Genomic DNA, 25,319 nt, shown 5'->3' on the forward strand with positions numbered 1-25,319 from the left:
ACTCATGACCTCCAATCCTCCAATAGCAGTAGTAACTGTTACTAACCCAAATGTAAGTAGACTCCCATAAGACCCGAATTCCACAATAAACAAATCTAGAGAATCTGCAACACTGCAAATATCAAGTGTCCTAGAGTCACTCATATAGGTGTGAAGACCCTAGACCTGTTTTCTGATAAACAGTGTCTTCATTCAGAAAGCAGTTCCTGCTGCTAAGGTGGTCACTGATGCTACTCTGGAGTAATGTTGGCTCCCAATTTCTCATTCCTGCCCCAACAACAGGCCTTATGTTGTTCTTTTGGTATCACGTGGGACCTCTTGTCTTTGCTGTTCCCAGGACAACCACACATCACGCTTGGGAAATCATTTAAACATAATCTGTAGCCATAGGAACAACTTAATTTGCATTACCAGGTTTCATCAGTTATCATACGGCACAAAATCTTTCCTTTGTTGTCTATGTATTCAATATTTAGTCAGACTGCATAAGATAGAAGAATTTAATGCTTGGCTCTTAGAAAACTATAAGGCAGATAAACAGAACTCTTATCTATGTACCTAACTTTCATGAAAGGTGATTCAATTCAGAGACAAGGGAAACATATTCCCTCAAATTCTTTAACTATGAATTATGAGGAAAACATCATCAAAATAATGACTCCATAAAAAATACTACATTGCAGAGTATAAGAGGTTACTGACACTAGCAGTTGGATGACATTCTCAATGTCCCTTGGATGTCGGGCTAAGGAGTGGCACCACAGTGTCTTTTACCTTGTTATCATCCATGACCGTGTTCAGGGATTCAATCCACAGAGGGTCAACATCCCCATCCAGGACTATCCAGGTTGGTCCATCGTGCCTGAGATTTGCTTGCTCTCGCAGAATGGATGAGAAGAGGCCTGCAAAGCAGGAGCAAATATTGCTAATACGGTCAAGGGCTGTTTGTCTCTAAAATACATTTATTTCTCCTGGAAGCTCCTTTATCAGCTAAATAAAAGAAAGTTGCTCCCTCTTTCTCGTGAGTGGCATACATTGGCCTCTTTCTGCGCTTTCTAGGTGGACTCTCTATCCAGTTAGTTCTACGTACAGACAGGCAGGCTTCACCTCCGGGGGAGGGTCCCGACCTTCGGTAAATGAGCTTAGCACTGTCACACACAGGAAAATGCTTTCCTTGAAGAACTGTTGTTGAGATTTATAGGCAGTGATGAATATAAACTGAAAACTCGTAACAAGTGAAGACATCATCCCTTTTCACATACACATGTTCAGTATCTACCTTAGATTGCCTGGCATAGTTCACCTTTTTTATTATATTTTTATATTATTCCATTTTTCCTATTACATTATTCAAGGTTTAAATTTTAAAATCCCATGCTTCAAAGTATTACCCATCTACTTCCCAGCTTCAGTCATGAGAATTATGGGAGGCTGTCAAAACCTGAGATGTAGCAAAGCACCCGTTTTGCTGTTATCACGTGTCTGTGTGTTGTGTGCTCCGGCAGCGTTCTGTAGGTGCTGCCTTTATGAACTTCAGCAAACCTGCTTCGGTGGACTCATGGAGAACTCCTCTGTGAAGACTTTGGTATAAAAAAACAAACCACAGCTGGGCTTGGGAAGCAGAGGCACATGGATCTCTGTGAGTTCGAGGCCAGTCTGGTTTACAAAGCGAGTTCCAGGACAGCCAGGGCTGTTACACAGGGAAACCCTGTCTTAAAAATCAAAAACAAGAAACAAAACACCAAAAAAAAAAGTATAAAAAACTCCTAAAGTCAGTAAAATTGGCCACCATAACTGAAGTAGGAGCCATCAGCTTTTCTAATGGTTCCCAAATACAAACTGAGTGTCCCTTACCCCAACAACTTGGGATTAGATGTGTTTCCAATGTCAAATTCTCAGGGATTTTGGAATGTTTGCATTGGATTCCCTGGCTGGATATCCCTAATCCAAAAATCAAACATCTGAAATATTCCAAACCCCCAAACTTACGCTCAAAATGTTTTCAATTTCAGTTTCCAGGCAGGAAGCATGGCCCGCTGCCTTCTGTGTCCAACAGCTGTGATGCCGACCTGCATTCATTCAGTGTCTCATCTTAGGAACGTTAGAAACAGGACATTCACACTGACTTCTCCCTGGTTTACTAGGGGCCTTGTTATCACTGGTGTGAGTGAAACACACAGCTCTGAGCCGGAACCTGACAAATGCAATCAAGCACTTCCTCAAACCTTGTTTGAGTCTGCAGGTCACGTGACCAGCTATACTTTTGATTGCATCAACACACAACTGAACTGTGACTATGACCAAAATCTGTGAGTATGGCTATGGTTTATACTGAAAGACAGATTTCTAAAAGGAGATAGAGAAGTAGACATTGTTAGTACATCAAAAGGGAAATAGTACTTGCCATCTTTCCATTCTCGGGTAGCATGATGTATGAAACCAAAGAGTTCATCTGTTGTCACAGCCTTGGGATTTAAGTCACTCCAAATGGGTTTCTGCTTCATATTAACATATGTTCTGTTCAATGTTCTCAAAATCTGGGAAGAGTGAGCCAAGAAAACTAATGTAAGAGCTGAACAAAGGGACAGTGAGAGGTTGATCAAGCATTCTCCTAACGCATTGTGTGCTACTGGATATATTATGTGTAGTGCAGAAGGCAGGAAAAATGGCCATAGGTACATTTCCATCTTCATCTTGTAAAATTCAATCTCATGGGTGACAGAATCAGTTCCCCCAATTCTCCGAGACAGACGAGAGAAAGCTGCTTTATCAGTTGAGATCTTTAGCTATGTACACAGAGTGGATTTGAGATCTTTATACATAGACTGGGTGTTGAGATCTTTAACTATACATGAATGTGTATAAGCATTTCTGTTCATGAGGATACTCTGTAGACTATCTCAGAATTGTCCAGAGGCTGTCAACATGGGTTGCTGAAGCCCTCCCAGAGCTCCTCACTTAGCAGGCTGAGGGATGACCCACAGTGTGCATTCCAACCAAAACTCAGGGATGACAACAATACTGGTATAGACATTCTTCAAGGCCCAGTGACACAGAGCGGTGAGAGAACCCTCACAGGATGTGGTCTTGACTCGGAGAAACTAGAGCTGTGCTTCTGGGCATGTAGTGGGCAGAGGTCGGGTTGCTGATCCACAGGTGTCAGTGCCCTGGACAGCCTCAAAGCAAATACCCAGGGTACAGTGTCACTGGTGCTTGGAAACTAGCTAATCAACAAAAGAAGCCTGAAGGGGAAGACCTCAGAATTGGGCCTCATTAGGTAGGTATCTATCTAACTGACCCAAATATCTGTCCTACCTGTCCTTTACCGTCCCCTGAAAAGCCAAGGGTGTAGTTTTAAATCTGTATCATCCTTGACAATCCTAGGGGTTCTGAAGGGCTGGTAAAATATTGCCATCCACTTTAGGATGGTGAGTGGGTAAATAACACGGTCCTGCTTATATCAGCCTAAGTATGTGTTGAAGAGGACAGAATAGGTGAAGAGTAGTGGAAAGAAATGAAATGCCTTAGGGATATGCAGCTTACATTTTTAGAAACCATTAATCTACTAGAAATTACAGAATTTAATTTTATCCTTCCATGAACCATAGCCTACATCTGAAAGTTACACTAACAAAGTAATTATAGGTCTATCAGTAATCTACTTTAATATTGCAATGATTACATTTTTCACTAGGAAAACCTCCCCACCCAGCCTCCCCCAGCAATTGTTCCCCTTCGGGTTCAGCTCTGAGGACTGGCCAGTGCTGTGTGCAGCCATGCTCCAGAACTCTCATGCCCATTCCGATTATTTTTAGTTGTTGGCCACCAAGTGTGTTTATACCCGAGCATCCTGAATGGGAAGGCACACAGCTCGGCATACACCGTCTGCCAACCAAGAAAATAAGTGTGCTGCCAGGACTGTCGGGAAGGCCAAACAGAATCAAGCAGTGAACTAAAAATGGGGCTTAATAACACCCACAGCATCTCATCGCGATGGAGAAAATCACACACAATCACCTAGCCCAGAACACAATAGGGACCTCAAAAATGTGGGTGCTGCCACCTTCTTTTCCTCTCAAGCTTTGTTTTGGCCCCGAGGAAGGCTCTATCTCTGAAGGAATAATGAGGGGAAATATTTGCACTTGTTTTCTTAATGATACGGAAGGAGAGTTTATGATAACGCTGAAAAGGCAAGGAGGTCATTTTGATAAAGGTGGGCAGTGCTCGTCGAGTCCCACAAGCCAGGTGGCTCACTCAGCCTGAGCATTCTCACCCTCGGTGAAAGAGGCCAGATGTGCCTGCAGGTGCAGGCCCAAATACAGCAGAACGCTGCCTGTCTTGTGTGAAGAGTCTCCGGTTCAGCCTATTATTCCTGGTGTGGTGTGGTGTGGTGTGTGTGTGTGTGTGTGTGTGTGTGTGTGTGTGTGTGTGTGTGTACATGTGTGTACACAAAATGTCCCATTTCGCCCCCTTTCTCTCAATATAAAAGGTAACAGTGTCAACTGATAAAAGGCAACAGTGGTTTCAGATTCTAACTCGACGCGGCCTTCTGCTGAAAGTTGCTGCCCCTCCCCACCCCAGAAGATTCCTCCAAGGCTAAAAGGCACAGCATGAATTGTCCTACCTTGCTCTTCCCGGTGCCTGCATTTCCAACCACAAAGATGGAGTGTCGCACGGCCAGCAGCTCATCAAGCTGGACAACCTACACACAGACAACCTGTCACTCAGGCCAAAGACAACTTACTCATTAGAGTTCTCTCCTGAAACCCTAGTCAGTCCCCATTACATACGGAAGATAGACTGTTCACAGTATGGCTTCTTGCAGATTTCCCACATAAACAGCACAAGGGAGGATAATATGAAGTCATCATCATCATCATCATCATCATCATCATCATCATCACTTGTAAGGTATGAATGCATGCATATATGTGGAGGCCAGGGATTAATGCTGGGTGTCAGGCTCTATCATTCTTCACCTTATTCTCTAGAGCAGTGGTTCTCAACCTTCCTAATGCTGTGACCCTTTAACACAGGTCATGTGTGGTGATCCCCAACCATAAAACTATTTTGTTGCTACTTCATAACTGTCATTTTGCTACTGTTATGAATTGGAATGTAAATATCTGATATGCAGGATTAGCTGATATTCAACTCCAAAGGGGTCAAGACTCACACGTTGAGAATCACGGCTCTAGAGAACAATGAGGTGCCTGAACCTACCTGTCTCTGTCCTCCACCGACACTGGGGTGAGAGGCACACACAGCCATACCCGGATTTCACATGGGTAGGGGGATTCAAATCCAGGTCCTCTCCCTTACTGAGCCCTGGCCCCTATTATATAACTTTATATAACTTGGTACATGCAGAGTTTTCACCAAAAATGATGTATAGCAGTCATTCCTCACAGGGCAGTAATGATTCCCATCACACAAACCGTCTGAAACACAGGCTTGTGATGCATTGTTGCTCATGTGTTCACTGACCACAGTGCAGCCCTGCCTGGACACAGCTTTGGATGAGTCAGAGAGTACCTTCCTGAGTGCTTGTCATGTATGCTGACATACCTCTCCCTACAAGAACACACTGATGATTTTACTTTCAGAATTCTACAAATTGCAGGAAGGAAAGAACACAATAAAATTTTGGCATGTGTTACCAAGAAGTTTTGTAACTAATTTAAAAAGTGTTACACTTAGTATCATGACAGTCATTTCTATGTTTTAAAGTCCTTGATGGAAGGGACTAGATATTGAAGCATTTACTTAACATATTCTTTAGCTGACTATGATATGAAATGCTTGAAAGTATTTAATAAAATCACATTCAAGCCCTGTAATATAGTTAACGTTTTGGATAAATATCACTTAAGCAGTTACATGAACTACCAATCACACTGCCTGCCACCAACAGTCAGTAAGTCTTTTACTTTGAGGATGAAGCTTTCTTCGGGCTGCAGGCGGAGTTCCAGGGTGGACCGCTTGACCATCTGTTCAAAGTGTGGTTTCCTCTGCCGGGGCACATCCAGGGATGGAAACAGGTCACCAACCAGGCCCAGAAACACCGGGACATCATCAGTCACTATTTTAGGCATGTTGAAGTCTCTTAGTGATCGCATCAGCACCTGGGACAGGGGACACAGGACACTGCGTCTCAAGGATGCGAGGCTGTTTCAAGAGTAAGGACTTTGAAAGGTTTTCTTTTTTTTTTAATCACAAATAAACGATTGATGTTTGAAGAGATAAATGCTTACCCTGATTTAAAAACTGCATAGTACATACTGTATTGAAGTATCATGTGTTACCCCTAAGATGTATAATTTTTATGTTGTGTACTATTTAAAATTAAGTGTAATTTTCCATAGCCAATTCAAAGTCTAACAAATACTGAGTTAACAACAAATTTTTAAAAGAATTTGTTTTTAATCTATTGAGAGAGTGAGAGAGACAGAGAGAGAGAGAGAGATAGAGAGAAGGAAGAAAGGAAGGACAGGAAAGAGAGAGAGAGAGAGGAAGAAAGGAAGAGAGAAAGGAAGAAAGGAAGGAAGAGAGAAAGGAAGAAAGAAATACATCCAAAGAAGGCAGAAGACCCTGGAGCTAGAGGTACAGGCAGTTGTGAGCTACCCAGTCTGGATACTGGAAACCAAACTCAGGTCTTCTAGAAGAGTGGCATAGCCTTTTAACTGATGAGCCATCTCTCCAAGCCCCTAACAATGCATTTTCTTCCCTCATATCTAAATCTGAGATGAGAGCACTGTTCTCTCTCCACAGGGAGGGAAATGCTTTCAGGTTAGTGGATCATGGATGGCCCTCAGAATAAGGTGAGCAAGGAGGCCTGCCCCTCCCCTGGTAGGTGTTCTATCTTCAGAATGCCTCAGCAACTGTCTCTTGCCTTCACCAAGAAGTTGGTGACTTGAAGTTGAGCAGGCCTATCAGATCACATTGCTCGAAGCACTCCTCAATCACAAGATCATAAATGCAAATACTTTTAGTTTGAGCTTTTGTCTGACATAGGTTAGAAATTAAAGTGGATGTTAGACCTTAAAAGCAGTAACTCAAACATCAGAGTAAGTTCCATAAGAGCTACACATTCCATCGACGCTCACCACAGAGCAGAATGAAGGAGTGAAGAAAATGTTGGCTAAGCATGAGTGGAGACCAAGAAGAGACATATTAGCAAATTTAAGACAAATAAATGTCCCTTAATATAAAAACATTCTAATGTATCTAGTGTTCTACATTTCAAGATCTCCTGCATGCATACGTGAATAGCTCTGTCTACCCCTTATCTTACCCCTTCCTATACAAGGAGAATTCTTGCTGGGCCACCACCATTTCTTTCTCAGAAGGAGAACAGAAACTTCCCTGGTGGCTTCACAGATGCTGTGTCAACTCTGCGGTTGACACAACTCTCGCTGTGTGAACCTCTTGTCTATATGCCTGCCCCACACAGTGGGTGTTCTGAGCCTCACTGGACTGACTGTGCGCTCACCGACTTTTCAGGATTAATATTCCAACTACATTAATCGGAGTTCCTAAATGTTTCTCAAAGGAAATCAAACAGTAATTACTAAGCTATTTCATTATATCTGTCAAAATACTTTTTGTGGTTGATATTTCAAAAGCACTTATAAAATCACATTCTCCTTCCCAGGCTCCCATCTCTATACTCAGGAGCACTTGTGACCACTTTCAAGAAATGCCAACCCTTAAAATATCCTGCATTAAGAATAGATGTTTTCATAAATGGGGTTATGTGCGCCTCACCAGCCAGGTACACACTTCCGTCTGTCTGAAGCCATTTAGCTACTCACTCTGCAACATCATTTAGCACTGCAGTACCTGATCTTCGGGTCTATTTTTATCTCCTCGTTTCAGAGAGCCAGCTACAACCAAGACAGACTTAATAGCTCGAAGTCCCCAGTCATAGTGATCCTAAAATAAAAGCATTGACATATCTTTCTCAGGAACTGAATGAGATCTTCATTCCAGAAGTAAAGGCTGGAAACCAAAAGAGTTCAGATAGATACACATTTTTATGATTTAGAACAATTAATTCTGGAAGCGAAACAAATCATTTAAAAAGCCTCGTCTGTGGGGCACATGTCTGACGTTTTCCAGCCTCCCCCAGCTAATCTCTTTCCATAGTATTTCACTGCAGCTTGACTCAAGTGTCCATCTCCTTCCTCTGTTCCTCTTCCTCAAGTCAACCCGGCTCAGCACCTGGACTGGTCCAAGTGTCGTATCATCACTGCCCCCCACCGCCCCCACCCCCCACCGCCCCCCCCACCCCCGCCCACCACCGCCACCGCCACCACCCCCGCCCCCACCGCCCCGGCCCACGCACCAACCACACACAGCCCTAGCCTTCATTGTTTAGCCACCCATTCTCTATCTTAGTCACTTAGACAACCCTGCCCCAGTGCTGGCGATAAATACAATGAAAATTACAAAATTCTATTATAAACCAGCATCCCTCTGAGACCTGCACATCATTCCCCATGAATCCCACTGGCTCTGCACTCCTGGAATAGTGTATCTATTTTGGTCTGCAGAATTTCTCAGCCTGGCATACAGTAGAGTGCTCAGTAAATACATATTACATGAACTTAATTCAAAAGTGACTTTGTTTGAAACAGGGTGTCACTATGTATCCCTGGCTGTCCTGAAATTTGCTATGGAGACCAAACTGGCCTTGAACTCACAGAGAACTGCCTCTGCTGGGATTAAAGGTGTATACCACCAGTCTTGGCCCCAAAATGCCTGATTTGGGGTGACTGGTCCCCTATCTACCATTCTCATGGTAACATTCTCTCCAACATTTCTCAGCTGTGCCTACAGGCAGGTGACCTCTTGTGGTGGTATTGTGTTCCCCAAAATATTGTGCACCCTAATAAACTTAGTTGGGGTCAGAGAACAGCCACTAGATACAGAGACAAGAAAATGGTTGCACTTATGCCTTTAATCCTAGCATTCCAGAGGCAGAAATCCATCTGGATATCTGTGAGTTCAAGGCCACATTGGAAAGAGCCAGGCATGGTGACACACGCCTTTAATCCCAGAAAGTGAGCCTTTAATACCAGGAAGTGATGGTAGAAAGCAGAAAGATATATAAGGCGTGAAGACCAGGAACTATGCTGGTTAAGCTTTTAGGCTTTTGAGCAGCACAGTTCAGCTGAGATTCATTCTGGATGAGGACTCAGAGGCCTCCAGTCTGAGGAAACAGAATCAGCTAAGGAATTGGCTAGGTGAGGTGGCTGTGGCCTGTTCTGTCTCTCTGAACTTCCAGCATTCACCCCAATACCTGGCTCCAGGTTTGTTTTTATTAATAAGACCCTTTAAGATTCCTGCGACAACCTCTCCTCCAAGCCTTGGCTGCAGCAGCAGCTGTAGAGAGGCAGACAGAAGTAGCCATCTACTTTATAAATAGTTGCAGGGGTAAAATGGTGCATGTGGGAATGAATGCTTTATGGACACGGAAATGATAAATACATGAATAAGCATGCCAGCTCATCCATTTATGGATAATAAAACCAAATTAGGTCTTGACCATCATCTCTGCTGCCAACAAAAATAGAGAAGAACGGAATTAAAAACACCCATGTGTGATGCAGATAATAAAGGTAAAGGGCGTGTGTGTGTGTGTGTGTGTGTGTGTGTGTGTGTGTGTGTGTGTATGTGTGTATGTGTGTGTGTGTGTTTTGGGGTACACATGCATGGATGGACTAATGAAGAATCTCAGCAGAAAAATTATTTTTTGTCACAGGCTGTGGTAGAGATTATCTGGAAGTTTTAAGTACAAAAATAGACTAGGGCTGGAGAAGGGAGAGAAAAGGAAAGACTAACAGGTCTGCCATGCACAGAGGCTGGGTCATGGCCAGGTCCTGTGGAAGTGATGCTGAAGGGGAAGTACAGCAGAAACTCTGTAGACTCAGTTCTGAGGGGACCAACCCGAGTATTTAAATATTGTGATGACCACTAAAATAACATTCAATAAATACTGATTTTAGAAAACTCCTCCTTTTCATTTCTACTCTCTTCCAATTTTACTCCTTTGTTCAGGAACATTCTCTGATTCTTCAAATTCCTCGGCCCTTCAGAAATGTCCCTGAGCTGTGCTCTTAGCTTGGCCCTCCTTTCCTGGTTAGGCTTTCTTCTTCTCCTGCACTCAGAACAGGAACTCATCTCCATCCTGCCTGGGTCCCAGCACCCTGCTTTCCTCTCGGAGAGGGAGTTAGAATGAGTTCAGCTTACACTGGTCCCCACCACCTGTTAGCTTGGGCTATTTCGCAAACTTCCACATCTATCAACAGGACTATAACCACCAGACTGGTAATCTTGAGGAGATTGTAAAACACAATTCATGTAGCTGGGTGAGGCTATATACACCTGCAGTCTCAGTACTCAGAAGACTGAGCAAGGAAGACTGCCAGGAGGCTGGGGGTAAGACATTATCCCAAAACAAAACAAAACCAAATATAGTAGATGCCATCTATCCTGCAAACATCAGCCCTTCCCTTCTTGAGAACGCCGATGATCTTTCCCTTCTTTCTTCCAACTTTTACTTCATGCAATTGAACCTCCAAGTTCTTTGGAGTAAAACACCTGTGTGTTTGTTTCCTTTGCTTTGTGTCTTCCCCTTCGCTCACTGTCATCAATAAACATACTGCTTGGCTATAGTAGATGTCACTAAATGTTCACCTATTATGACTGTAATGGACATGGTAACAATTTCATTTCCCATGGGAAGTGTATCTTTTTTATTATAAAATCTAAGCGGGGGGCTGGAGAGATGGCTCAGAGGTTAAGAGCACTGACTGCTCTTCCAGAGGTCCTGAGTTCAATTCCCAGCAACCACATGGTGGCTCACAACCACCTGTAACGAGATCTGGTGCCGTCTTCTGGCCTGCAGTCATACATGCTGTATACATAATGAATAAATAAATCTTAAAAATATATATATATATTAAAAAATCTAAGTGGAATTTTAAACAAGATTGCAGATCATAAAAGAAAACGAAAACACCAATAATCTTATTCTGCAGTGAAAAATGTTAAAAATTATGGTATCTTCCCCAGTCATTTCATGTATAGAAAACACATCAAAGTTGAGCATGCTACCAATGTAGCCATGTGGTGTGGTGCTTTCTCGTGTTATGAAACATTACAGTTCCCTTCCCAAATGCCTACCCTTGAAATGACAGTATAATCTTATCTCTTGGGTTCCATATCTCACCCTAACAGTGAATAAATTAAGATAAATACGTTGGGCAGCATAAGTCACTGTGTGTTAACAGCCCCATTATGTAACAGCTACAGATTACATTACGTAATCACAAGGGATTAGTGACAGATCACAACAGGTCCAAAGCTGCACACAAAGCTAAATTTAAGAAGCCTGCTGCTGACACACACTTGTTTGTGGTATATCAACCACTTCACAAACCTGCAAGAAGCATGGAACAAGAGAAAGAATGTAAGCCTCACCCATTCCAGAGATCAGGATAAGTAAACAAAGCCCCACACATCTCCAAATAAGGGATTAGCAACCGATGAGAAAAACCAACATTTCTAGAATATTTTCAAGAATCAACTTCACCTTACATTTATAACCCCTTCTGCCTTCTCCACAAGAAATGAAGGCAAACATGAAATCTCCTTTATAACTTCAGCATCAAGATGCTTAGAGAAAATCTCATAACCTCTTGATAAAAATCCATACGGAGTATAAATAAAATGTTACACACTAAGTTTCAGAAAAAAAAAAAAAGATTTGGAAAACACATAGTTTGAAAATCCCACAGGAAGTATGAAACCATTCCAAATATCTGTGTCATTTGAATGATAAACTATTCAGCATCCATACTTTTAAAGATCTACTTCAATGTGACATAAAACAAAATAAGAATAACCAGAGTCCTCACCTGCTTGGACAGGAGCTCCTCACAGAGCGTGTACAATGAAATGAACTTTCGGGCCAATGAGCGTGCATCCACAAACCCTTCTGCCACTAACATGATTTCACAGATCAGCTCAGTGTCAGGGGCCACCATGGCACAGGGTCTAGAGTTTAAATACGAGCTTTAGTTTGAAATGCGGTCAGGTCATACGTGTGTATCACTTAAACCAAGCAGTCAGCCTGTAACAACACTCTCACCATTCCTAAGCAGGTCCTAATGGCCTCTGTCAATCACAGCCTACAAAACCCTGCAGCTCAACTAAAACATGTCCACTGGACACCAGGGAGATGATGAGACAGCAGACATGGTAGAAGCCTGAGGTGGGGCAAATTTAACGAAAACATAATACATTAACTTCCCTCCCCTGTTGGTTGGGTTTTGGTCTTGCCTGGAGACAGGAGAGGCAGTGATGTTGAGCACAAGAGGCCAGCCTTTAGCTGTGGCGAGCAGCATTCTGGTAAAAGTCAAACAACATGTTGCCAGGAAACATTCTAGGGAACACCACCTTGCTCCATGTCTGCTTCCAAAGCCATCACTGGATGCGGGGCACCTCCACACAGTCACAGACAAACAAGCCCCGAGCACAAGCAACAAAAATAATGACAAAATTGGGAGTTTTGAGTATTCATCACTTTTGCTGTGATTTATTTAACAAAAAAATGTGATGCATTTTAATTTTCAAAGTCAGCTGTGCTTGATGGCCAGCTCACAGAGTCCATGACTACTTGACCACCACTCTCAAAAACATGCAAAAGGCGTGGCTGGAGGGGTGCTCCTTCTTGCTCTTCCAGAGGCCCCAGGTTTGGTTCTCACAAGCATCCGTAACTCTAGTTTTAGAGGATCCCATGTGGGCTTTTGTGGGCACCAGACACACATGTCATATAATTACATAACGTGCAGGTGAAACACTCAAACACATAAAATAAAAAATTAAAGAAAAACCAAAATATTTTAAGGGAGTACAATTTATCTCTTGCACAATGCTACTAGGTTCCACTGGGAGGGGCTTTTAAGATGAAAATTTAGAAAAACGTAGTTTTAAATTCCTCTTTATATGCAGGAGGGTTTCATACCCCCCTCCCAAAGACAAGAGCCAGAAACAGACAGATCTGAAGCCTTTCCACTAAAGCCAGGTATAGACAGAATGCAGGCCAATGAATAAGTAAGTCCCACAATTTAGATTTTAAGACTGTGCATCCCAAAATGCTTATTTGTCTCTATGAGCTTAGTCACACACACATCAGATTTTTCCACCCTGGATACTCCCTAAAGTGTCTTTAGATAGGGGCTTTGGACCCTAGGCCCAATCTGACCCCAGATTATATTTCATATTTACTATTCATTGTGCAACAGAAGAATGGAAAGTAGAGGAAAGGAAGGTGTTGGCATGTTATCATTACATTAATATACACAGTAACTTATTACTAATTTTTAGTTAGTGTACAAATAATGGGTTTAATTGTAACATTTTCATGTACAGATATCATCACACCTTACCCATTCACTCTCCTACTACTCTCCCCTCCCCTCCTCCAAACAGACCTACTTTCATGTCATACACGTACATTTATATATTTAAATCTAAATTCTGCAGATGAGAAAGCATGCATGGCAGTCGATCTTCCTCCTCCATTCCCATCATCCTCTCGTGTTCCATCCCTTGGAACTTTAACCAGGTAGGTAACTGAACCCTGGTCCCAGTGCATGCTAAGAGCCACACTCTGAACCCTGAGCCATATTCTGCAACCTGTAGATACGAGCATGTACTATGCCTTTGTTTCATGCCCCACAGGGTGCTAAAACTTCCTCCTGCCCTGTCTCAATTCTAACAACTCCAAGAGGTGAGTACCCTCCATATCTGTCTTTTACAGAGATGCAGGCTGGTGGATTTCCCTAGAAGTTTCAGGGCACACTGTTCTTGAAGGGGGGAAGTTTGGAGACAGCAAGAGCCAAGCCTCGGAACGATCGTGACACTGTCACTAACATCAAAACACAAATGACACTGCAGTTAGATTGTCAAACAGAATTTATGAAAATGTCACAAAATTAAGACTTTAAGGCCAAAATGAAAGAAGTACATAAAATAAATTGTGTCAGAGCTGTGGAATACTGGAGGGGTGCACAGCTCTCAAACGAGTGTGTCCTGCAGCCATTGCATTCACTGGTAGGGTAGGAATTCTCCAGCTGAAGAAAATGAGACATGGGATTACTATACAAGAGAAAGCTGTTATTATGAAGAGGGGAAAACATTCAATATGAGATGTTAGAATATTTGATGAACATTAGGGAACAGAATTAAATACTCATTTTGTATTACCTACCGAACTTTTCATTATATGAATTACATTTTTTAAAGTAATACCATAAAATTAGAATAAAATGCAAATGAATTATGATTAAATATAAAATGGATTAATAAGCATATTTTAAGCTTAAAAGAATTAAAGGAAATCACACTAAAAACTACAAATGTTCTTATAATCTATGTAAAGAGGCATTTAATTCTTTTGGAGGCATGCTCAGGAGTTAAAGACACACTGTCAATCCTAAAGAACTCCTAAAAATCAACTGTTAAACCATTAGATTATACTTATGGACAAAGAGGAAGCCAGACAACACAAACTATTGTTACCATGTGTGAAATTTGGGACGTCCTAGCAGATAATACAATGGATAAATGCATGCTAAAACACTCATTAACCCAGACAACAGGATAAACTCCATAAAAGATACAGATCATCAGAACTAATCCAAAAAGAAATAAAATCTCAACAACTTCATATCTGCTAAAGCAATTCATTACCATAAAGAAAAATCTTGGTCCAGATGGCTTCACTGATTAATTCTATCAAATATTTTAGCAATAAATAATATCAACCCCACACAAAGTCTTAGAAAACAGAACACTCAACAACTAATATCATGATATCAGCATTACTACGAGGCCATAATCAGACAGAGATTACAAAGCAAATACTAAAGACCAACGTCCTCTGCAGCACAGAACTTTGAAAATCTCTAACAAAATCACAGCATATAAAGTCCAGCAAAACACATAAAACAGTGCCTCTGAGTAAATGAGTTCTATCCCAGGAACATTAAGATTAAAAGGTTACTTATCATCAAAAAACCATATAGTAATTAACAGAATGATACAAAGCTGTAAAACAACAAAACCTGTTGAAGAAAACATAGTAGAAAAACTTCCAAGCTTTGGCTAAGTAAGCTTCCTTACCTAGAATATTGAAGAACAAAACAAGACAGTTGATAAATTATAGTTCATGATATTTGAAACTTTTATCTTTGAGGGACACCATAAAAAATTGCAAAAAAGCAATCCACAAAATAAGAGAAAAACTTATGTATGTTATCTAATAAAGGAATTGCACATACAATATGTTTTACACACATACACACACATATATACACACACACACACAGAATGACTAATAAACACATGAAAAATACTCAAGACCATGAGCTTTCATGGAAATACAAAGTAAAACCATAATGATACACTATAATGGATCAATTATATCGGCTAAAACTTGCCAACAAATGTCTTAATGTCAGCATTGATAGCAACGTCAGATTTTGACAAGAACATAAAACAACAGAACTCTCATTCACTAATGATGAAATTGTAAAAGGAGTCCAAGGTTTTTGGAACATTGCATATTTTTCTATGTAAAACATATATTGGCCACATGACCAGTCTTAGATATACACCTGGAAGAAATAAAAACATGTCCATGCAAAGATTTCCACACACATTCATAGCAGCTTTATTCACCAAGGCTCCAGACTGTAATTACTGAAAATGCCCACTGACTGGTGAATAGATGAACAGCTTCTAATACATCTACAGTAGAACACACAGTGGTTAAAAGCAACAAACTCCTGCTCAGTCCAGAGGCTTGGACCCGTCTCAGAACCAAAATGTTCAGATAATGATGCCCAAGAGCAGTAAGGAAACTGTGGGTTCGTCACAGGAAGACTCCCCTTCTGTGCTGGATCCTGGCCTACAGGTATACAGATTAGGTAAACAAATCGAACAGTCACTGATGGTAAGTAACAAGGAAAAGAATTCTTGGGTATTCGTAGAATTTTATGACTAATTAAAGATGAAAGCTAATTTACATTCTGGTGAAATATATGAATTATTTATGCAAAGAATTACATTTTGGCTATTTCATCCTGCAGAGGTGATCAATAGTTTATTGTACAACCGTCAATCCTGAGATGCTGCTTTGAGAGCGCAAGGATGCCAAAAGGATGCTCAGGGTCATTTCAGAGATTGTTACAAACTCTATTCTAATCCCAAGCTAAAACCCATTGAAAGACTGTGTGTGTGTCTGTGTACATGTGAGTACACATGTGTATGTAGAACATATGCCAGTGTGTGTGGAGGCCAAAAAATAAAGTCTGATGTCATTCCTGAGACACCATTCACCTTTTTAAAAAAAAAAAAAAAAACAGGGTCTCTCACCGTCCAGGGACTAGCCTAGTAGGCTGGGCTGGCTAGCTAATGAGTCCCAGTATGCAAAATAATAAGCTAATACAATCCAAAGATACACTAATTTGGAACATGATGAAGAATAATGGTAAGAAAAAAGTCTTCCTTTTCGGTAATTAAACCACGTCTCTACAAAGTTTAGGAAACTATGTACATATGTATCAGAATAGTCTTGAACCTAAGCCCAGGGGTTTCAGGAAGCATTGGGTATTGTTGTGCAGTGTGGCCATATGCATGGTTTGAAGTGGACATGTTATATGTTCAGAACCATCATTGTCGTGAAGTTTACAGAGCTGCATCTCCAATTCATTACACATTGAATTCTGAATTAATTTTTGGCCTTGCACATTCAGAAAATTTTTACTGTTGCCAAATCTTTCACGACCGCCACATTTAGTTACTTGAACCCCCAGAGAGTCATGGCCCACAGTTTAAGAAACTGGGATTGACATGAACTCCAAGAAAGATAAATGCAATCCTTAGTCAGAGACAGTCATGTAGAACAGAGGGATTAGTTGCTAAAGAGTACAAGGGAACTCCTGAGAGTTTAGGAACTGTCTTCTCAGTCTTAATATTTGTGCTACTGTACCAGCTCTTCACTGAAGGGGAGGCATGCTTGTGTACTATATTACACCTGAACGAAGTAATGGAAAAGATAACACACTCATAATGGGTCCTGGAGACACACTGCAGGTCCTCCTCCACAGGCTGCTGTAGGTGTGAATGTTGGCTGAGTATCTGGAGAAAGTAGGTCTTCAATGTATTTTAATCATCACCTGGTAATTTCACATCTAAGAATCTATTCTGGGATTTGGGGAACTGTTGGTGGATTTTTCTGTCTAGCCTGTCAGCTCCCAAATAACCACATAGAAACTTCTCATTAATTATGAAAGCTCAGCCGATAGCTTAGGCTTGTTACTAAATAGCTCCTACAACTTACATTAACCATTTTTATCAATCAACATTTTGTCTCATGGCTTTATTACCTTTACTCTGTACTGCCCAAGCTGCTTCCTCTCCATCTGGCTAGCGACCCTGTGAATCTCCGCCCTTCTTCTTCCTAGCATCCTCTCTGCCCTGAAAATTCTGCCTAGTTATTGACTGTTCAGTTTTTATTAAACAAAACTGAATGACAAATCTTCACAGTGTACAAAAATATTATTCCACAACGGGGAACAGCTTAGTCACTGTCTTAGGGTTTTTTTTTGTCGTGAAGAGACATCATGACCACAGCAACTCTTATAAAGGAAAACATTTAATTGGGGCTGGCTTACAGTTCAGAGATTTAATTTATTATCATCATAGCAGGAAGCATGGTGGCATGTGGGCAGACATGGTGCTGGAGAGGTGGCTGAGAGTTTTACATCTTGATCTACAGGCAGCAGGAAGTGAGTAAGACACACTTCCTCCAAGAAGTCCACACTGCCTAATAGTGTCACTCCCTATAAGCCTATGGGGGCCATTTTCATTCAAATCACTACAGTCACTTTTGTGTTTGCCACACGAACTTGAGGACCTGAGTTCAACCTCCACCCCCAGGGAAAAGCTAGCAATGCACACACTTGCAATCTCAGTGCTTGGGAGGTGGAGACTGGAGGACCCTGAGGCTTGCTAGCCGAAATGTTGAGCTCCAATGTCAGTGAGAGAGCTTGTCTTAAAAAAAATAAGCTGGAGAGCATTTGAGGAAGACACCCATTGTCAACCTCTGGCCTCCATATGCACACGCACACACACACACGCACACATTCACTCAAGGAATCTATTCTGGGATAATAACTAGAAACAAGAATAATTTTAATAAGGATAAATGTTTATAGCTTGCTATTTTGGTATCATGAAAAACAAAAATAAGCCTGCCAAACCAGACAAGATAATCAAAAAAATATAGATGAGGCTTAAGAAGGATGATTTTGGAGTTATGTAAAATATTTCCAAAGAATTTTCAATAGTATGATAAAATACATCAAAATATTACAATAACAAAAGTAAATAAAATCATGCCTATATATCTTAGTTCTATAAAATATAAATTATAGAAGAGACCAGAAAAAACTATAACAATCTTGATGTCTGGTTAGCAAATAACTTCTCCTTATACATTTCTGTTTACAATAAAACATCCTAAAGAAAAAACTATCATTAAATACTTGGCATTACCACATAACTTTGGCATACTGATTTGAGTACTAGTTTCAATACACACAGGTGAATTTATCATGGAGAAAATTATGTCTATGAAGGGATCTTGAAGAGGTAAGTCTCCCATAGGAAACTGAATTCTCTGGTGAGAACTAGCCACGTCCTCAGAGTAAATCGACGTTAGGTGGCGGAAGAGTGCCAGATATGAGCTGTAAGACAAGCACTTGCCTGAACAGAGCTTTGAGATTTTCTGGTAATTCGGTTCGGCCGGCATACCCTGGGTTCATAGTAATAAATATTCCAACCGACGGCTTCAGCGGGATAGTCTCTCCAAGAAATACAAATCTACCATAAAGAGAACGTTGATGGAATTAAATGTGTTCACTGAACATGAATGCACATTGACAAATGCAAGTCACTGCAAAATGCAAATGTGCATTAGAAAGCTGTTTGTCCTGGGTTATTTTCTTTAAGATTCATAAGCACACACATTTTGAATGTTTTGAAGCATATTTATTAAAAATACCTTCCCTTCCCCTCCAGAATCACAATATGGGAAGTTTTTTGTTTTTTTGTTTTTTGTTTTTTTTTTGCATAGCCTAAAATGGAAGAATGTCATTTAATGAAATGAATTTACCTTCAGTTCCTTAAATGGAACACTATGCAGAGAGTGTCTATGCTAAGAGGAGACAAGGACTCTCTGTCCAGCTCATCTGTAAGTCTCTACTAATCATCTCTGCAAGGTAGGGCAGTGTGGTGGTCAGGACAGCAGGACAGTGGGCTCTCCTGGACTCAGAGTTCAGACCCATCTATGCCACACATTAGGCCTGTCCGTTTTCCCTTTATTGTTCCAATTTCCTCACCCAATAAAAAGGGAGAATAATCTCACCTACAAGTGGATAACAGCACAATGCCAAGGACCCAGTGAACTCAACAGACCGTAGCTCTGACTACTGCAATCATTATCATGCCAAAGCTGGGGGGAAACAATGATTTTCAGAAAGAAACAGAAAGACTGTTGTTGACCAGGGCAATGGAATGGGAGCAACACGGGTGCCATGAGCTGTCCAACAGGGCCAAGATCTCTTGGAGAAAGGGGAAGGCTGAAGCAGTGTCTCCGAGGCAGAGAGGAGGGAGAGGGGAGACACAGATGTCCAGGACTTCTGGGGACTTAGATACAAGGTAGCTAACAGCAGGTGACTTTTTAAATGGTCCAGGTTAAAATGAGAAATCAGGATTTTCCAAAGCAAGGGAAAGCAGGCATGCCCAGCTCATCTCTCACAGAGGGAAGGTGAGTGTGGCCAGCTTAAGCTCCAGCATACACAGCAGGGATGGCCTCCAGTTACAAGGAGGAGCCTCCAGCAGGTGGACCCAGTTCTGTGGCCATGCTTGGTTCTATCACTTAGATCCTGCAGGGTAAGAGGAACTTAATCAACTCATAGGATCAAGAAGTAGCCCAAGGGAGAAGAAAGAGGGCTTAGACATGCAGGCAGAGGCACACCCAGTGTGCCTAGGAATTTTCAAATCACTGTGTGACTCCATTACATAAATCTGCATGACAAAGAACGGCCTTGGATGACTTCTGGTTTCATCAGATAATAAGATTCTGACTAAAAGCCAAATATGGCTGGGTTTCAAAGAGAAAAGACTTCAACTTCTCTAACACAGCATTAGAGGTAAGGGTGGGGGGGTGAGGCAGTAGGCATCTAGACACTGGAAGCTGACTCAGGGCCCTGCAGAGTAGACTGAGAGGTTTCCTAAAAGGTGGAGACAGATTCCCCCTCTGACAAGCTGAAAACTTCTAGAACATGTGCACAGCTCTGAGAAAGGGGCTGGGGTAGGGGCTTTATCAGCGAGCAGACTGGAAGTGCTCCCATGCACAAGAGAGTAGCCTAACAAAATACCCTGAAAGTGAGGGAGACAAACAGGTTAGCTAAGCACAGCTGTGTTCTGTGTTCACGGAGGGAGGCCACCAAGAGAAACGAGACTCCTGTGCTGGATCATGCTTACTTTCAAGTTTCAGTCACCCCGCTCCAAATGCTGGCTGTGCTTTGCTTTTGGAATATGGTACCACAGGGCAAAGAGTTCACATTCCAGAAACATCTGGGATGGTTTTGTGCCCAACCACTGGAAGAACATGAAGGTATCACTTCTAGGGGTGGGGCCCCAGCAAAGCAGGTGCTGACAGGGACTTGGACTTGTATACTAAACAACAGACTCCGGAGACCTCAGGTGGCCTCTCCAGTTGCCATATGCAGCTATTTTCAGAAGTCTAAAAGATGAAAGGAGAGAAACTGTAGGTACCTAGGAGTGAGGGCTCAGAGGTGGTCAGAGCTAGGGTGCTAGGTAAAGTCACAAAGGGAGAAGATGGAGATAGAGGAAAACCGCTGAGTCTGTGATATTCAGCACCAACATCTCAGTATTTAAAAAAAATTTTAAAACTCATAGCTAATACTGATATGGGGCCCACTGTGTCCCAGAACTTTGTCCAAATTCTTTCCATCAGTTACCACAGAGCTCTGGAAAGGGAGGCCCTATATTTTCACGTGAGAGGAAACCAGGAAATGAACAGTGTGAGGTAAAGAACAGTGAGAGGGGAGGGGTCCTATACCTTGGGTGAAGCAAATGTGAGACTTGACAGAAGGCCAAGGAAGATGAATACCCAAGCCTCCTCACTGACCTCCATACAAAACCTTAGTAAAAATTAGTGGTGGGTTATTCAACATTAAAATTAAAATTACCTTCTTATATCCATTTTATGTGACAGAGAAAAGCAACAAAATACTGAGAAGATTAAGGTTATCTTCTGCTTGTGGTGGCGGGGGTGGGGGGGAGTGGAGGGAATAAAAAGATTAAAGATAGGAAAGGGAAGTCACAGGCCCCACCTCCTTTTCCCGTTTCTGATGGCATCGTGGATCATCTTCACCTGCACCGCCACCACGGACAGAACCTCCACAGCAATGCGGTTGAACTCATCAAAGCAGCCCCACGCTCCTGTCTGCACCAGACCTTTGTAGATGTTTCCTATGGACTACAAGGAAGTGGTGGGGTCAGAGGAGAACAGGGGTTTTGGAGCACTTACAGGTGGGACAGCCCTGATCTAAAAAACAAAGTGCTCCAGAATCCAGGGCATTTGGGTACCAACATGACATCCCAACTGGAAACATTTCCATGTTGTGAAATTTTGCTTCATGCACAAAATTATTAAAACTATTGAGTAAAGTCACTTGAAGTCTGCAGTAGGTGTACATGTAATACAGATAAACTGCATGCTTAGATTGGGACTATAGACCTACATTATCATGAGGATGAAAATAGAGCAAAAGCTAAAATTTCAGAACTGAGAAGCACTTCATGGCTCCAGGCATTTCAGACAAGGTATGTGGCTCTTTCCAAATAGGAATAATGCTGCTAGAACACATTTTCTGTATTTAATAACTTACCCTGTAGTCCATTTGCTCTGAACAGTTGAATACATAAACCATCATGCCCAGGGCACGACCAAGGTCTTTGGTGGTTTCCGTTTTCCCTGTTCCAGCTGGGCCAGCCGGAGCCCCGCTCATGGTCAGATGAAGGGATTGCGTTAAAGTGATGTAACACCTTCACACAACGAAACACAAATACCATGGTTGAGCCTGTGCTTTCATGACACATTGGGAGTAAATGATTTTTCTTTTTAAAAAGTGGTTAAGGGGCCAGAGAGATGGCTCAGAGGATAAAAGCACTGGCTGCTCTTCCAGAGGTTCTGAGTTCAATTTCCAGCAACCACATGGTGGCTCTCAACCATCTATAATGAGATCTGGTGCCCTCTTCTGGTGCACAGGCATGCATGCAGACAGAGCACTATTTACATAATAAATAAATACATCTTTAAAAAAAGAAAAATAGTTAAGAAGTCAAGGCTAGCACACAAAAGAAGCAAAACGCACCAGTGAACTTCTGAGTTGTTCGTGGCATTCATTAGATAGCTTTCTAGGTTGCCCACTTAAAACCACTGGAAAAGAATGTGTGTTTTGTTTGTTTACTGTCTCATTTCCCAAGAGCTGTACATTTGAATACAAATACCTTTATCTTCAACGTAATTGAATTTCTGATACTTCTAGGTGAAGATACTATTGATATGGCAGACAATACCTCAAACTGATTATAGACAGGGGAGGGAGGTCTTAGGTGATGATAAATTAAACAGAACCACATTAAATTACTATGTAACAAATATACTAAGAACTGAGATATACATGTGTATATACCAGTATGCAAAAATATATACCTATTTCAATGCAGAATGTAATTATACAACACTATACCAAATGGAACACCATATTCAATATATTTCAGAAATTCATCTGGAATGTATTGCACATGCATTTCGATCACGATGCTTATTTGGGTAGGAAGGGGCCAGAGGTACTGAGATTAAAGTCTCAACCGAAGGATAGGACTTAATATTTGCACAATAAAGCAATACTAACAAATAGCAAGGGCCTCAAATTGCTGATCATCTTTACTTGGGTCTCTACATTATTTTTGTGTTAGTATAGACAGTGATGGAAGACCAGGGACTAAGACCTATTCTGTGGATCATCAGATATCAATCTGAAGTCTTCTGATCTCAGGGCCCTGAAGTCTCTTATCCACAAAGTGAGGGTTACTGAAGGGTTTCATGAAGACAGTCAAAGGGAAAAGCCCCAAAGAGTTCAAAGCACCATACCAATAGAAACAAGCAGAAAATGGCCACAGCCCTTCCATCAGATGCACAGGTCCATTATACCAGGACCTGAGCCCTCTTTGTGCACTTTGTCTGCAGTTCAAAGTTTGGGTCAAACATGGCCACCTATGTCTATTCTCTGCCTGACAACAGGAGGAGCCAAATGTCCAAGCTCCAACCAACGTGGTAGGTGCAGAAATGGCATTTCTAGGACACCTGCTTAAGGACATTTGCTTTGGGCTCCTTTCCACTGAGTGAAGCAACCATGGAAGCCATGCTCAGCTTCTTACCACCTACCAGCCCATCATGTGGGCCTGTTCACCTCTAGTCTTACTCAAGTGAGACATGGCTTCTGTGTTCATTACGAGGCTGGATTTTAGGGTTTCTCCTAATGACAGCTTAGCCAGTGTCCTCACCACTACAGACAGTACAGTAACCGTCTGTCAGTGGCAAGCTGGTCAAACTGATTCCGAACCTGCTGGCATATGGAAAGAGACAGCATTTGCTCAACCTAGTCCCCAAAGGGACGTTCACATCAAATGTCAAATGAGACAGAATGAATGCAGTTAGAGGATATCATTATGCTTACAAAAACTCATAGGTAAGCCAAAGGATAAAAGGGAAATGAAATACAAAATTAAAAACACCTTCTCCAACATTATCTGTACTACCACAAGAACATGCATTTCTTAAATTTCCCAAAAGAAGCATGTAGAGATTTTTTTTTTTTTGGTTTTTCGAGACAGGGTTTCTCTGTGTAGCTTTGCGCCTTTCCTGGAACTCGCTTTGGAGACCAGGCTGGCCTTGAACTCACAGAGATCCGCCTGGCTCTGCCTCCCGAGTGCTGGGATTAAAGGCGTGCGCCACCACCGCCCGGCTGCATGTAGAGATTTTTAATTCAAAATTTTCTAAGCAACCAGTTTTTACATCTTGAAATAATTTACAGTTTTCTTCCCTTTTCTCCTGTGAAGACCTCTCTCCTCTCGTTATAGTGGCATGCACACAGTAGCTGTGACTACTTTCAGGTAATTATATCAAGCTACAGCTTTCAATGCCTCGTGATGAACACTGTGCATAAATGAATGAGGGAAGGGAAGGCAATGAACAGTTTTAGGTAGAGACAAGTTAAGGAGAGCTGATTTAGACAGCTCCAGAAGCTGTATAATATATGTGCCGAATTCATGAAACTAATATGTACATGAACAACCCCAAAGCTAGAGAGAAAATCCCATCAGCCTCTCCAGGGACTACCACCACATAGCTATCTTCCAATCTGTCTATGCTTTGGCGATACAAAGTAACACTGGGAACACTGAGGTAGACTGTCCCTCCTAAACGCCAAAGATTAAATGTGCTTTCTCCTATCAGGAGTTGGAATCCTAAGAGAAGAATTCACATCCATGAAACATCTTTACCTCTCCGACATTCTATCTACCTTTTTGTATATCGCCACATAGCAATGAACTTTTGGTGGCAATCTGCAGGTCCTCTGGGTTCCTTGGACCGCTCTGGCTGTCCTCTGTCCTTTAACCCAGCCCGGCGCCTGCCTACGCTGGAACTTCTGTACTTAGCTTTGTCTGTAACTTTCTACCCTAAAATCTGCATGCAGTTGGTTCTGTGTGCACAACTGGGTCTCAGCTCAGACACAGTCTATATAGATGTTGTTCCCAAGTCGAAACTGCTCTGAAACCTGTCTTTAAAGCATCTGAGAGTTTGAATTTTCAGGTTATGGGTGCTTGACTTGGAGAGTCTACACAAATATTTCAAAATCCAAAAATATCTCGAATCAGAAATATTTCTGGACCTAAGCATTTCAGACAGGGGAAGCTTAACCTGAAGTAGCTTTTTCCCTCCAGACCCTTTCTGACAAGTCAGTCTGTTGCACTTCTTTACAGCAGACATTACCTCCTGAAATAAATACCTGTCGTTTCTCTTCATCCTCACCGACTTACACATCACATTCAACTGGAACTTGATCACTGTGATAGCAAATACA

General features: G+C 41.8%; 1 protein-coding gene across 3 annotated transcripts in view; it reads right to left on the reverse strand.

The window, feature by feature from the left end:
• Positions 1 to 25,319, reverse strand: part of Dnah11 (dynein axonemal heavy chain 11) — a 318,597-nt gene that overhangs the window by 166,707 nt on the left and 126,571 nt on the right. For all 3 annotated transcript variants that reach the window (XR_008218451.1, XM_052739195.1, XM_052739194.1), the window contains exons 33-41: positions 22,059 to 22,215; positions 21,501 to 21,646; positions 18,844 to 18,960; positions 11,925 to 12,063; positions 7,843 to 7,935; positions 5,931 to 6,125; positions 4,625 to 4,702; positions 2,405 to 2,537; positions 775 to 902 (exon numbers count right to left, since the gene is read on the reverse strand). Coding sequence is in view for 2 of the 3 variants with exons in the window: in XM_052739195.1 (XP_052595155.1) it covers positions 775 to 902; positions 2,405 to 2,537; positions 4,625 to 4,702; positions 5,931 to 6,125; positions 7,843 to 7,935; positions 11,925 to 12,063; positions 18,844 to 18,960; positions 21,501 to 21,646; positions 22,059 to 22,215 (1,186 nt within the window). In the remaining variant the exon portion in view is untranslated. The remainder of the gene's footprint in view (positions 1 to 774; positions 903 to 2,404; positions 2,538 to 4,624; positions 4,703 to 5,930; positions 6,126 to 7,842; positions 7,936 to 11,924; positions 12,064 to 18,843; positions 18,961 to 21,500; positions 21,647 to 22,058; positions 22,216 to 25,319) is intronic.

The sequence above is a fragment of the Peromyscus californicus genome, unplaced genomic scaffold, assembly GCF_007827085.1.
Source record: "Peromyscus californicus insignis strain IS unplaced genomic scaffold, ASM782708v3 Scaffold_15__1_contigs__length_86483966, whole genome shotgun sequence".
Taxonomy (NCBI): domain Eukaryota; kingdom Metazoa; phylum Chordata; class Mammalia; order Rodentia; family Cricetidae; genus Peromyscus; species Peromyscus californicus.